The sequence below is a fragment of the Glycine max genome, chromosome 12 (genome assembly GCF_000004515.6).
Source record: "Glycine max cultivar Williams 82 chromosome 12, Glycine_max_v4.0, whole genome shotgun sequence".
Lineage (NCBI taxonomy): Eukaryota > Viridiplantae > Streptophyta > Magnoliopsida > Fabales > Fabaceae > Glycine > Glycine max.
The window spans coordinates 61265-74494 of NC_038248.2; the positions used below are offsets into that span (position 1 = coordinate 61265).

At 32.1% G+C, this 13230-nt stretch overlaps 1 protein-coding gene across 2 annotated transcripts; it reads left to right on the top strand.

Annotated features, from left to right (window-relative positions):
- Nucleotides 1-1840: 1840 nt before the first annotated feature.
- On the top strand, nt 1841-11464 carry LOC100797084 (ran-binding protein M homolog). Of its 2 annotated transcripts, none has more exons than XM_006591874.4 (10): nt 1841-2359; nt 2423-2572; nt 2655-2741; nt 2926-2971; nt 5091-5167; nt 7865-8030; nt 9198-9266; nt 9897-9956; nt 10287-10373; nt 10906-11464. In XM_006591874.4, exons 1-10 carry the CDS (start codon nt 1995-1997, stop codon nt 11179-11181), a joined length of 1383 nt encoding a protein of 460 aa, XP_006591937.1. In that variant the 5' UTR covers nt 1841-1994; the 3' UTR covers nt 11182-11464. The 2 variants fall into 2 exon arrangements, with proteins under 2 accessions (XP_006591937.1, XP_006591938.1); XM_006591875.4 differs by having other exon boundaries at nt 7868-8030.
- The last annotated feature ends 1766 nt before the right edge of the window (nt 11465-13230 follow it).

Here is a 13230-nt window from a genome sequence, read left to right on the forward strand (position 1 = left end):
CGTATAAAGGTTGCATTTGGGTAAATAATTTAATTAAAGGACTTGTTCAATAAGAAGATATCGCATGAGGGCACAAGTCACATACATAAGCTTAACCAAAAATCTACTTAAGTGCTTATATGATAGTCAAGCTCAAATAAGCTCTTCCAGTGCTTATATGATAGTCAAGCTCAAATTGTAACTATTCTAAAGTTACAATTCATTTTATTATTTATGTCATTCGATTGGCTACAGATTTTGACAAAATTATTTCTCTATGTTTGGTCAAATATTTGTAGTTAACCATTTTTTTTATTAACATGAAATCTAATTTTTGCAGCCCAGAAGAAAAATACATTGTAAATAGTTTAAGTGGGTTTCATGTGAATTGCACAATTTTGATCAACCTTACTCAGACTAGTTTTCTGGGCCATTCAAGAAGTAGACTTATAAACAAGTCAATAACAGGCATATTTAGCCGAACAAGCACTCAGGTTTGAACTTCCCTATATCACCTACATCATTACAAATAACATTAACAAAATGACTCTACATATTAACAAAATTTTCACCTCCATGTTTGACTGAATTATTTTTCACAAAACATACATTTTTATAACATACGCATTTAATAGATTATGCATAATAAATAATATTAGGCGTAATCGATTATATGTTAGTTTAAGAATCATTTCTGCTAGTCTACATGATAATAGATGATTCAAGGGTGGCAGGTGAGTTGAGTTTAGAATTACACTTGGCAATGATGCTGGTTAGAGGGATGGGTTGTGTGCTTCCCTGCTGCTGCTCTTGTCAAGGATGGGACATGTTCAAGGTTGAATTTGTAAGTGATGGGAATATGGAATATTGAGATAGAAAATATAAACTCAATTCTTAAATTATGAATAAACTTTTCTTTTGACAAATTTATGAAAAAACTCATTTTACTTTTTTCTAATAATTTTTTCCAATGAATAAACGAGGATATTTTAAAAATTTAAAGTTTTTTTTTTTAAATTGGGTGTGCTAACAAAAAAAGAAGTGCCCAAATCATGCTCCTTTGTTTGTTTGATATTGGTTGCTTCTTCAGTCTAAACATTGTGTCAGACAATTTGATTTTGGACGTTGAGTAATATCTGACTCTCTTTTTTCTTATGATTAAGATAAGATTTTTCTCCAATTATATTTTTTTCTTTCCCTTGATTTTTTTTTATCCCATCAATGGATGAGGGTGCATTTCTATAATTATAAAAATAATTTGGTTAAATACTTATTTTTCAATTTTTTTAATATAAGAATGTATTTGATGACAAAAATTATTGAAATGAACTAAAAAATATATAAATAAAAATTTTCAAGAAATTTAAGAATTATTTGAAGTATAAATAAATTTTATACAAGTTCTTCAAATATTTTCAACATCTTTTTAAATTTTTAATATTTAAAATTCAGAGTTTAATAATTATGCACAAATAATACTAAACGATTTTATACAATCAAAATAATATAATTTTAATATAATTAATGTAAAAAATTAAAGTATTTATCATATCTAATAATTTGTAATTAAATAAATCATATTATTAATATATAATTTATTTTCTCTAAAATTTATGTTAAAATCTCATAATACTATTTTTATTAAATTAAATTAATATTAAAAAAAAGATAAATGTGTCTATTTAAAAATTAAATATTTAGATTTGAGCTTAATATGACTTATAAAATGATTATCATGCAAATAGTTTTTTTTATAACCGTAATTAGAAATCAATGCATAGTCTATATTTTTCTTTTTAGATTTACCTTTTTAAATGATCGGTATATTTATTTATTTATTTGATTAAGTTGAGGTGTGAATAATGGTTTTACCGACGGATCTAATCCTTAATAATTAATAAATAGGAGAGGGTAATCGCTTTAATTTTAATCTGAAGAAAAGAACAGAATAGGTGTTGTGGTGGAGTAAGAATCGAATTCGAAGGAAGAGAGGTGGTAGGGTTTGTGATATAGCGATGAGTGAGAGTAACGGGAACAGCAGGAGGCGAAATGTTGAAGATCAAGATCTGGGACTGTACTTCTTGGAGGCGTGCAGGGGTAGGGAGATGAAAGAGGAAGAGGAAGAGGAAGAGGCACCCAGGGAGCTCAACACCATTAACAGCTCTGGTGGTTTCGTCGTGGTTTCCACGGACAAGTTGTCGGTAAAGTACACCAGCGTCAACCTTCACGGCCACGACGTCGGTGTCATTCAGGCCAACAAGCCTGCTCCTACCAAGCGCCTCATGTACTATTTCGAGATTCATGTCAAGGATGCCGGCGTTAAGGGCCAGATAGCCATTGGATTCACCTCCGAGACCTTCAAGATGCGAAGACAACCAGGGTGAGTGAGTGAGTTAATGTCTTTTCTTTCACTTTCAACCCTAACCCTATAAATTCCTGTTAGGTGGGAGGCCAATAGCTGCGGCTATCACGGCGATGATGGTCTGCTCTACCGTGGACATGGCAAGGGGGGAGAGCCGTTTGGCCCAACCTATACATCCGGAGACGTAGTTGGTGCCGGAATTAACTATGCTGCCCAGGAATTTTTTTTCACGTATACACCACTTACTCCTACTCCTCCTTTATTTTATTTTTATTTTTATTTTTCTAAATTATTAGCATTCCTTCTATGCCAGTAAGAATGGCCATGTTGTCGGCTCTGTTTACAAAGACATGAAAGGCCCCCTTTTTCCAACCGTTGCTGTTCACAGCCAAAACGAAGAGTATGTCACTTTTACTGCTATTGCATTCTTATTTGAGTGCCCACAATCATGTTTTCATTGTATCTGAATCCTTACTTTTATTGCCAACACTAGTTACTAGCTCTTTCTTTCAAATAGCACATTCTTTTTATCATTACTTGAGGTGTTTAATTTTTCAGGAGTGTGTTTCATTTATCTCTGACAGGGTGCATGTCAACTTTGGGCAGAAACCATTTACTTTTGACCTAAAGGTAAGAACCTTTTCTTTTTTCCCTATTATTCATCCCTCGGTTAGGATGCTAGTTAGTTGTTACAATACAGTAATATTGATTTTAGTTTTCACTTTTTTATTTGCCCTTCTGGCAATTTCTTTTCTTCTGTGCATTTTCAATAACTGAGAATGGTGAGACACCTCCTTAGCAGCGCAGGATTTTGACCAAATGTAGCTGACACACTTGTAAATACTTCAGCATTTTTTCTTTGAAAATATTTGGAGTTTTGAATTAGAAAAACATTACTACTTGTTTCATTTTTAAATTTTTTCCTGTTGATCTTTCTTCTTCAGTGAGAAATTGGTGATTAGAATTTAAAACAGTTGGGAAATAACAAATTATGACTTGGGTTATGTGATTAAGATGGTACATGTTTAACTTTTATGTTAAATGGGTTGTTTAGGTTTAGTATCATGGGGATCAGTGTAATCAGAATCGCTTAATTTTGATGCAATTCTGCATCTTACCTATACATATCTCTTCTTGGTTCATTTTGGTGTTGGATTTGTGGTCTGATTTTCCGGAATTGCTAGAATCCCAATTTGGTAGCAATACATGTTCGTTTACTTTTTTTGCTACTACTTCCATGTTGATGTTGTCTTTTCTTTTTGTCATTGTTGTTGTCTTCATCCTTAATATTGGAGACAGTGTGAAAGGTTGAGGCTGAGGAATTAAAGGAGACTCCGAATTGAGATGATAAGGCAAGGAATTGATAATGAATTGGGAGGATATGAACAATGATACTGCTAGTTAACCTAGGTCTGGCAACCAAGGTCTTGGTTTGGATAGTTTTTTTTTTCTGTATGTGTTTTTGTGTGTGTGTTTGGTGGTTATCCCCACCAACACATCATGATTTTTCTCTAAACATACTGAACACACAACAAATCTGGTATGTTTAGCATTAGAGTATACTTTAATAGGCCTCCCAAACACCTAAAGATATATTATATATAATTCTAAGAATTGAATCGTGATTTGGATAACCATGCTGATAACAAGTGTGGATGGAGGGTATAAAGGTGGGACTAATGATAACTTGAGTGTTCATGGCAATGACTTTGGTGGCTAAGATTTTGATGTGGTTTCATTGTGCCAGTTTGTTTTGGATTTCATTTATGTCTTGAACACGCATGTGTTTTTAGGGGAAAAAAGAAATTCTTCCTTCCATCTCACAATTTTTAGATTTGTGCCCCAAGAAATAATTTTTTAAGCATGGAATCTTGGTTGGACAAATAAACATGCCCTTTGGTGATATTTGGGAAGCTTAGATGTTCTAAATTTTTTTATTATGTGATATTATTCCCCATAAACTATACTATGCTAGCAAACATGAATTTAATGTATTGTTTAAAATATAATATTTATATTTTTGAAAATTTTCAATGTACTTATATTTATATTATTCTGATTTAGATGTTTATAATGTTTATGTGGAAAACTTTTTTTTTAGAGTATACATTTTCATTGTAATTTCATTTGTAATCTTGTTTAGTTTCTCTGTAACAGTTAGTTTTTCATTTATGATTTAGTTTCTTGCTGACTCAGCAGTCAGAGACTTAGCCTAGGTATATAATATTTATCTCTCATTCTCCCTGTATTTTCAATCTAATAATCAGATTACATTTTTCTATTAGTTTTATGCTATTTTTAATAATTGATTATGGTTCATGATATTTTTTTATTCAAATTTCATAAACAAGTCTTTGTGATTTGATTCACAATTTGGCAATCATGGTGGGATGAATTAGAATAGCTGTGTTGTCTCAGCTGGTGTTCTTGGGCTGCTATTTTGAAGTTTTTCCTTTAAAAAGTATAATATCCTTAAACGTGAAAAACTATGTGCTAGTCTAAACATAAGAGGTTCTATAGTAAGCACTTTGAGGAGAAATCATGATCTTTTAATAACCTTATCATACTACACATCTAAGATGGTACTTGGATGAAATGGTAGATTAAACTGTTTCAATGTGATTTACTACATTCACAAATATCAATGTCATGCATGTGACCTTTTTGTTAAAGTAACCAAGTTCATAAAATACATATGCTATTTACTTTTATTTATCATTTTTTTAAAATACTTATATTATTGGATCAGGAATTTGAAACACAAGAAAGAATGAAGCAGCAACTGAAAATAGAGGAAATTTCTGTGCCACCAAATGTCAGTTACGGGTGAGAAAAAATACCTTCAATTAACCGTGGTATTAAACTCTGCTTTCCATGCATTTTATTTAAATTGATTTTGTTCTTTATTACCAATTTTTTTAACCTTAGGTGGTGAAAGCTTACTAGGAGTTCGTAATGCCCTTAATATCTAGGATCTTTCTTGGGTCTGTATTTGTAGTTACTAGTTAGTAGCAGGGTAAGATTACAGGACTAAGGACAAATTGCCCAAGAGTTTGTGTGCATATAGATTTCTATTACATTGCCCACAAATTTATCTCTGTTACAAATGATTGTCTGGGTGCTCTGGTCTTCTCATCATATCAGCAAGGCTGTAAATTTAACAATCGAGTGTCTGAAACCAAGTGGTTCTTAGAGGTTTAGTGCTGGAAGCTGTGACCACTGAAGTTTAAAGTTTGATAACGCTAAAAGGTATTAATAATTCAAGCTCTCTTGGTGTAGTTGTACAAATGAGAATATACTCCTGGTTAATGAAAATGCAGTTATTAGTTTGCAATTAAAGTAGATGCCAATAAACCATTTTTTTAAGTTCAATTTCTCCTAGGAAAAAATGATTATTAAGAGATTTTAGACTTGTATAAAATAGATTTACCAGTGTTTGTGGAAGCAGATTTATGTTTCTCATTTCAAATTTATCTCTTAAGTGTTATCTTCTTCTGTCAAGAATGGGAAAATTCTTGGTGTTAATTGTTAAATGTGTTGTCATTTGTTTAATTTAATCTCCTGGCCGTTTAAGTTATGTTTTCTTGCCTTTAACACTGTCTAACTACTTTATATTAAATAAAATTGTCTGTTAGCTTGAGGTTAAAGTGGTCTTGCTATTTTTTCCCATCCTTTTTTGCAGATATTAATAATTTCATTAAAATAACGATGTTAGTTATTTAGAGCAAATGCTGTAACAGATTGTCCATAATATATTTCAGAAAAAAGAGAAAGAGAAGACAGAGAGAAAAACGTAAATGATATGACTAATATGAGAGTACAGAGAAGGAGACCTTATATAGGTGTACACTGTGTGACTCAATGCTGAGTCTGCATCTAACTGCTTAGGCTAATATAACTGGTGTGGTCAAATGGAACCCATGGTGTGGTGGAAATTCGACAAGATACCATGTAGCATATAATTTCTAGCTTTTGTTTTCTATTAGAGTATTGCAAACTCAGTGCTAGAGTTGTGAACACTCAGAGTTAGTAAACTCTAGTTACTTTTGGAGTCTCTTGTCAGCTATAAATTGCTGTACTCTATTCTGTTGTAACTAACTTTTCAGAAATACAATATTAAGTTTTTATTTTCATTTAGAATCTTTTCTTCTCTGAAAGATATATTTCGTTTTTAAACTTGAATTTGAAAACAAAACCTTTTTGGATAAAAAGGGGTTGAAATGGTTTTTAAATGAATTTTAAAACCATTTTAACTCACTTTTAGAAAAAGGAAAAAATATTTTCTAGTTTCAAGTTTAGTTGTCTCATCTCTTTTGATATTTTAGTATTTAAAAATTTAAATATAAAAACCATCCCAAACAGAACTTTAGTTACTTTTTTTATGGGTCTTTTTCATTCCGTCCTCCCATTTTTATAGTGAACTAATGAGAATTATGATGTTGTCTTCAGTATTTAAGAATTATGATATTTTTAGTTCACCAATCTTGACATAAGTTTTGTTTTATTTAGCTCCTTCAGTTTTTTTTTTTTTGTTATGGATGTATTACATGTAGTCGCCTTGCTTTTGCCATATGCTGCAACACCATCCACTGTATTTTTAGGGTGGATTTTTGGCTTGCCACCATGAACTGCCATTTGCCATGATGAGTTTGATGTAAAAAAACTAGCTGCTAGAATATGAAACATGACTTTAGTGTTTGTTAATTGCTATAATGGGTACTTGGTTGTAAACTTATAGTTAGGGTAATTGAAAGAAAATGTGGAATATATCATAGGTTTTAGGGGTTTTATATTGGTAGTAGGGTGAGTTATAGCTTTATTCTTCAATTGCAAACAGTACTCATGACTCGTGAGTTTTAGCCAGAGAAGGGAGAAGAGAGTGGTGGGGTAGAGGAATACCATAAAATATAGATTGAGTAGTTCTGATATATGAACTGTGGTTTACCTATTGGTTTTAATAGATCCAATCTTGTATTGTGTTGAGAGAAATTTAACTGACAAACATAACTACAAGAATAGAGGATCTACTAGATTGAGTAGGCAAGAGAACAGAGAAGAAAAGACAATGGGGTAGTGGAATACCATAATTTGAGTATATGAACTGTGGTTAAACGTGTTTTGGCATGCAAAATATGAAAACTAAAACATATGAAGATGAGTCTTCAATCAACAGTTTTACCTTGTTTTTAATGGATCTGTTATTGTATTGTATTCAGATAAATTTAACTGACAAACATAACTACAAGAATAGAGGATCCACTAATTGTAATAACATGATTGAAACTCTTATTAAGCTCAACAAATGTCCTATGAGAAATTCAATGTAGACAGCAGAAACTCGGTATGGTTTACTAATTTACTTGTCTAATGTTGCATACTGCAGCTTTTCATGGTTTAGGAAGGTTGCAATTAATCTGTCTAACCTAGTATGTGACATCCATGGTTTTCATGAGAACCGATATAAATAAGAAAAATAATAAATATGTGATTGATATTTCTCAACTTTGATATTTTTTTTGTTAGCAGAATTGTCCGCTCCTACCTGCTACACTATGGCTATGAAGATACATTGAATTCATTTGATGTGGCTAGTAAAAGTACTGTTCCTCCTATATACATAGCTCAAGAAAGTGGAATTGATGAGCAGGAAATAACATATGCCTTGAATCATAGAAAGACTTTACGACAGGTATATTATCCATGGAACTAAAAAATAACTAATTTATATTATATATTCAATTCTTAGAACCTTTTAACTAATGAAAAAGTTAATTCAATATTTCATGCTTTATTTTTCATTATCTATGTCACTTGCTTGCTTAAAAAACTATTGCTGTTGGCATACTCTGGTTACCATTGTTGCCAGTAATCATTGTTACTGACACCGGCCACATCGCTGTGATGTTGTTGGAATCCTCCATTAGAATTCCAATTCAATTAAGAATTGTGATTTATATCTCAAATATTTATTTGTTGCAAACATACAAATTAAGATTCTTAATTTCAATTTTGGCAAATTTGGAAATGTCACCTTGTTTTCTTTCTATTTTCTCTCCTCAAAATTTTGTGAAAGGAATGAAGTAAACTTTATCTTGTTATATACACTTGCGTGAACTGACACGATGGTGATGATGCTTTAAATGATGATCCTATGCACAAATATGACAGGTTGCAGAAGGGGGACTGTTTCCCTTTACGGTTTTATATAGTACTGTAATTAGTTTTTCTATTTTGCCCTGGCAATTTCGTTCAGTAATAAAACCCTCAATCTTTTGGAGTCATTCATGGCACTTGCCTGTGTTGCCACTGAAAAAAAATATTGAATTTGGGATCTATAGTCTTGTTCAGTTTCTCATTTTGTTTTCAATGGGAACTAGGAAGATGACAGTGGATGTTGTAGTAGTGAAAATAATTTTGCCTGTTTTCATCAACTTCTTGATAACATTTTGAAAATAGAAAACAATATATTTTTTGTAACTATTATTAATGAAAACATATAAACTAAAAAAGAAAATAAACCAAATGCCCTTATATATTCAAGGCAATCTTTATGTTTGTGTCTTTTATCTGCTGAAGAATGTTCTGTAATTCTCAATTATGATATATTTTCATTGTCAATGTTTCTGTGGGGCCCTTTTTTTTATCATTTTTAAGGGAGTGGGTCCTTCATATTTTCACAAAAATTAATGGATATAGATATTATATGACAGATTCAAGTTCCTATTTCTGGTATTGTTATTGATAAACACTGTAGTTTTGGTGCTGTCCTTTGTTTTATTATTATTGGTATGATATCCTGACTGTATACACTTGCTGATTTACAAACTTTGGCTTACCTCTTTTCTTTTCATTGAAGCTAATCAGGAATGGGGACATTGATGTTGCATTTGGTAAATTACGTGAATGGTATCCACAGATTGTTGAGGTGGGCTCTCATTTTATGCTTGTCTCAGAGTCACAGTTGTGCATATCCTGTTTTGGTGCAAGGCTAACTCCAATTGAGCTGATTAAAAATGCAATCATGTTTGCTATCGCAATGAAAATTGATTTAAACTGATTCTGTATAGAAGTAATTTTGATGGTAATTATAAGTGATAATGCTATGTTGTGCTTAAATTGTTAATTGTGTCATTTTCTGTTTTATAGTTTGAATCATAACATAAAACAGATTATGCTATGATATATTTTCCTCTGTTCACTCTTTCTGATTTTATTGAAGTTTTGCTTATATGCTATGATATAATGCAATCAAGTTTATTTGCACAAGAATTTGTGGTTATGTGGATATTAGCTGTTGGGACTAGTTCTTTCCTGTCATTGTTGTTTTTCTACATATATCCAAAGTGACAATACATGGCCAAGTTGAGCAAGATTTTCATGTTGAAATACTTTGTTCTTCAAGTCATAATCTAATTTATTTTTCCTTTTTTAAAGGATTAAATAACAGTGATCAAATTATGTATGAATTTTATATTTGACATTTTCCTGTGTAAAGAATCTTCTGTCATTGTATCTATACTTCTCGAGTCTTGACAATCAAGTTTGGTTATTGCAGGACAATACATCAGCTACATGTTTTCTGCTTCATTGTCAAAAATTTATCGAATTAGTTCGGGTATATTTCTTTCAATGTTTATTTTTGTAACTATCGGAAGTCTTTCCTACTTTATTCCCGTACTTCATTAGTATATCTGTTACTATGTTTTTCTTTAATGATTGTTGTTTTCATTTGTACTAGTCATAAATGTGGATTTAGGCTGTTAATTTCCATGTCTGGCACTCTGTTAATTATTAGTTATGCTCAGTTGACATTATTTATTCGTCTTTTTCTGTTCAAAATGTCAAATATGTCTTTTAGATGGCCTTAGCTTTGATTTAAAATCCCCAGCTAATGTACAGAAGTTGAATAATTTATTAATATTTTATGTCTATATGAGATATTTAGGTTGGAGCACTTGAAGAGGCTGTCAAATATGGAAGGATGGAATTGTCAAGTTTTTATGACTTGCCTGTGTTTAAGGATTTAGTTCAGGTGAATTTTCTTATCAACAGTTAAAAGGCTTAAATATGAATTTAGTCGCTATAAGTTTGTGCTTTTTTAAGTTTGGTCCCTGTAAGTTTACCGTAAAGCGCAAGTGTATAGGGACTAAAAATGTAAAAAATATAATTTTAAAGGGACTAAAATTGGAAAAATGTAAACTTACAGGACTAAAAATGAACAAAAAAACTTATAGGGATCAAAATTGAAAAAGTGTGAACTTACAATGATTACATTTATATTCAAGCCTTTTTAAAATTATTACTACTCCACTAGTATCTGTTGCTAATTTCAAATTTCTTAGGGGTTTGCTTATATGTTGCGTTCAGCATATAATGATTCTCATCTAATCTGGTATTGCACTAGATTAGCATGAGCAAAAATCTCATCTCCTCTTCGTTATTGGCTTTAAAGCATTAGAGGGGGATCATAGTTTTTTGTGTATATCATCTGTTTCTTGTTGGTCCACTATAATTGTATGTTTTAACTGATATTTAAAATTGCCTCTGGATTGTTTATTATGTAGGACTGTGTTGCTTTGCTGGCATATGAACGGCCTCTGGAATCCTCCGTAGGTTATCTTCTAAAAGACTCTCAGCGTGAAGTTGTAGCTGACACAGTAAATGCCATGATATTGTCCACAAATCTTAATATGAAAGATTCAAAACATTGTTTGCACTCTTATCTTGAGAGGTTACTTAGACAGCTTACTGCTTGCTGCTTAGTGAGGCGATCCCTGAATGGAGAGCAGGGAGAAGCTTTCCAACTTCAGAGAGTGCTTAGCAGTAGTAGAAGAGGCTAGTGCTAGATGATATGTGTATCGATCTTCTTATGCTACTGTTCATATGTCTATTGATTTCTTACGCCGCTGTTCATAGTGCCCCAGGATTTGTAACATTGCCAAGTGCAAAATTGATCTTAGCGTCTCTCGTATACTGTAGAGTCCCCCTATATTTACTTGATGCATGCTTATTCATTTCCTGTCAAGATGGGGGAGAGGTGTCTCTACATTCAAGTTTGTAACCTCGTCATCATTAAAACAATGGAAATGGAAAAATGAACCAAGCAATGATTTCAAGTTGAAATTTTTGTTGATAGATAGATGTTAGCATGTTTGGAAGCATGGGCAAATGTGTATATTATTGTAGAGTAAATCACTTGCGCCGTTAGCCCGTCCTATTATTGTGAATTTGTGATTCAATGAAATATTTTGGAAATGATAGTTACATCTACTGAATGTGCGTTGAATCCGGACCATTCAGAAACGCAATTGTAGGGGAAGCTTGGGTTATTTTGATGTGGCAATGGGAAACTTTTAGCAAACTTTCACAATCAGCTCCTTTTAACATCAAATTAATTCTATTTAATTCTAAAATTTGGCACTATACCATGATTAGGAAATTTCGAATCCTTGCGCTTATCCTATATTATTTTGGATATAACATGGTTCAAACATGGATTGAAAATTCCTCAAGTACATGTTTATTTACAAATTAAACTATTTATGTTTTTTTTTCTCCTGTTTTTCCATTGAAACCATGTACATAAATTCATCAATTATAAATTTATCAAGCAGGAACTGTTGTGGAAACCATGAGAGAACTGGTAAAAAAAGTGCATGTGTAAGTACCGGGTTGAATTTAATTTAGTTTAGTTTTCAACTCAAGTGAGACTGGCCCAGGGACTAGGGCCAAAATGACAGTTCTACCCAATAAATTTGCCGAAATCACAGCATAGAGTTCAACTTCCACTTTCTCAATTAACTCCAACTTCTTTGAGAAAACCCCACCTACCTTGAAGATCAGCCGTGGAAGCTTAACAGTTAGATTTGAGATATTGTCTCACTTGAATTTTGAATAAGTTTTTGATGATGATTTTGTTATTGTTGTTGATTTTGTTTTTTTTTATGTTTTGTTTAAGTTAATTAATTTAAATTTCAAATAATTAAGATAGAAGATTAGATTGTTTAGGAATTTCAGATTGATTGTAAGCCTATATACATAGGCATTCTCAATTTATGAATTTAAATGATTATTTTTCTACATTGTTAATTTCTTTGCGAGTTCTCACTATTTATTTTACAAAATATTTCTAACAATAACAATATGCTTTGGGCTCAATGCCATGTAGTAGTTTGCCATAAAACCACCCTGCGCGGCTACAGGCGGTAAGCACTCCAAGGAATGTGGCATCATCTAATCCAAGTTTAAACCAGAACGGAAAGTTAGAGAATTTATCTCTCTACCATCATGAAAGGAGGATAAGAGAGCACCAGCTCGAAGTCAAATGTTGTCATGCATTTCTCAATACAAGTTTAAGGGCACATCGCTGCACTCATTTTGAGTGTGTCCTGAAATTAAAGTGGTCCACCTTACAGTGCTTTTAAGGTTAGTAAACACTCAGAAAAGAATGTTTGCATCTGCAAGCCTTTGTGAGTTCATATACATGCGCAACAAAGAGGTCCCTAAGAATTCGGTACCACATAAATCACTATAGCACAATGAATCCGCATGCCTAAAATTACCTTGGCAGAACTCTTGCAAATGTAATCTCAGATAGCTTCTGTTCCGATATCTACATCTCATGGAAGATTAATAGTTTCTTTTGTGTTTTTTAGAGCATATCTTGCAATCAGAGCATTCATGGAGACCACACTCCGCTGAGGCATGCTAGAATAAATTTTACGTGCATCTTACTGGGAATGCATGTCAATAAGAAATTCTAGACTCAACTTAAGAGAGGAAATTTTCTTACTTTCAAAATTAATTCTATCTAATTTTAAAACTTAGTGCTACTCTACTACTATTGTTAGGAACTAAAAAATGTTATGGTTTTCCCATTGTGGAGAAAT

Excerpts from the sequence above, each read along its gene's own strand:
- LOC100797084 (XM_006591874.4), top strand. The coding sequence starts at position 1,995 with ATGAGTGAGAGTAACGGGAACAGCAGGAGGCGAAATGTTGAAGATCAA. Across the intron at positions 2,360-2,422 it reads AAGATGCGAAGACAACCAGG|GTGGGAGGCCAATAGCTGCG; the intron begins GTGAGTGAGTGA and ends AATTCCTGTTAG. Across the intron at positions 2,742-2,925 it reads GTTCACAGCCAAAACGAAGA|GGTGCATGTCAACTTTGGGC; the intron begins GTATGTCACTTT and ends TATCTCTGACAG.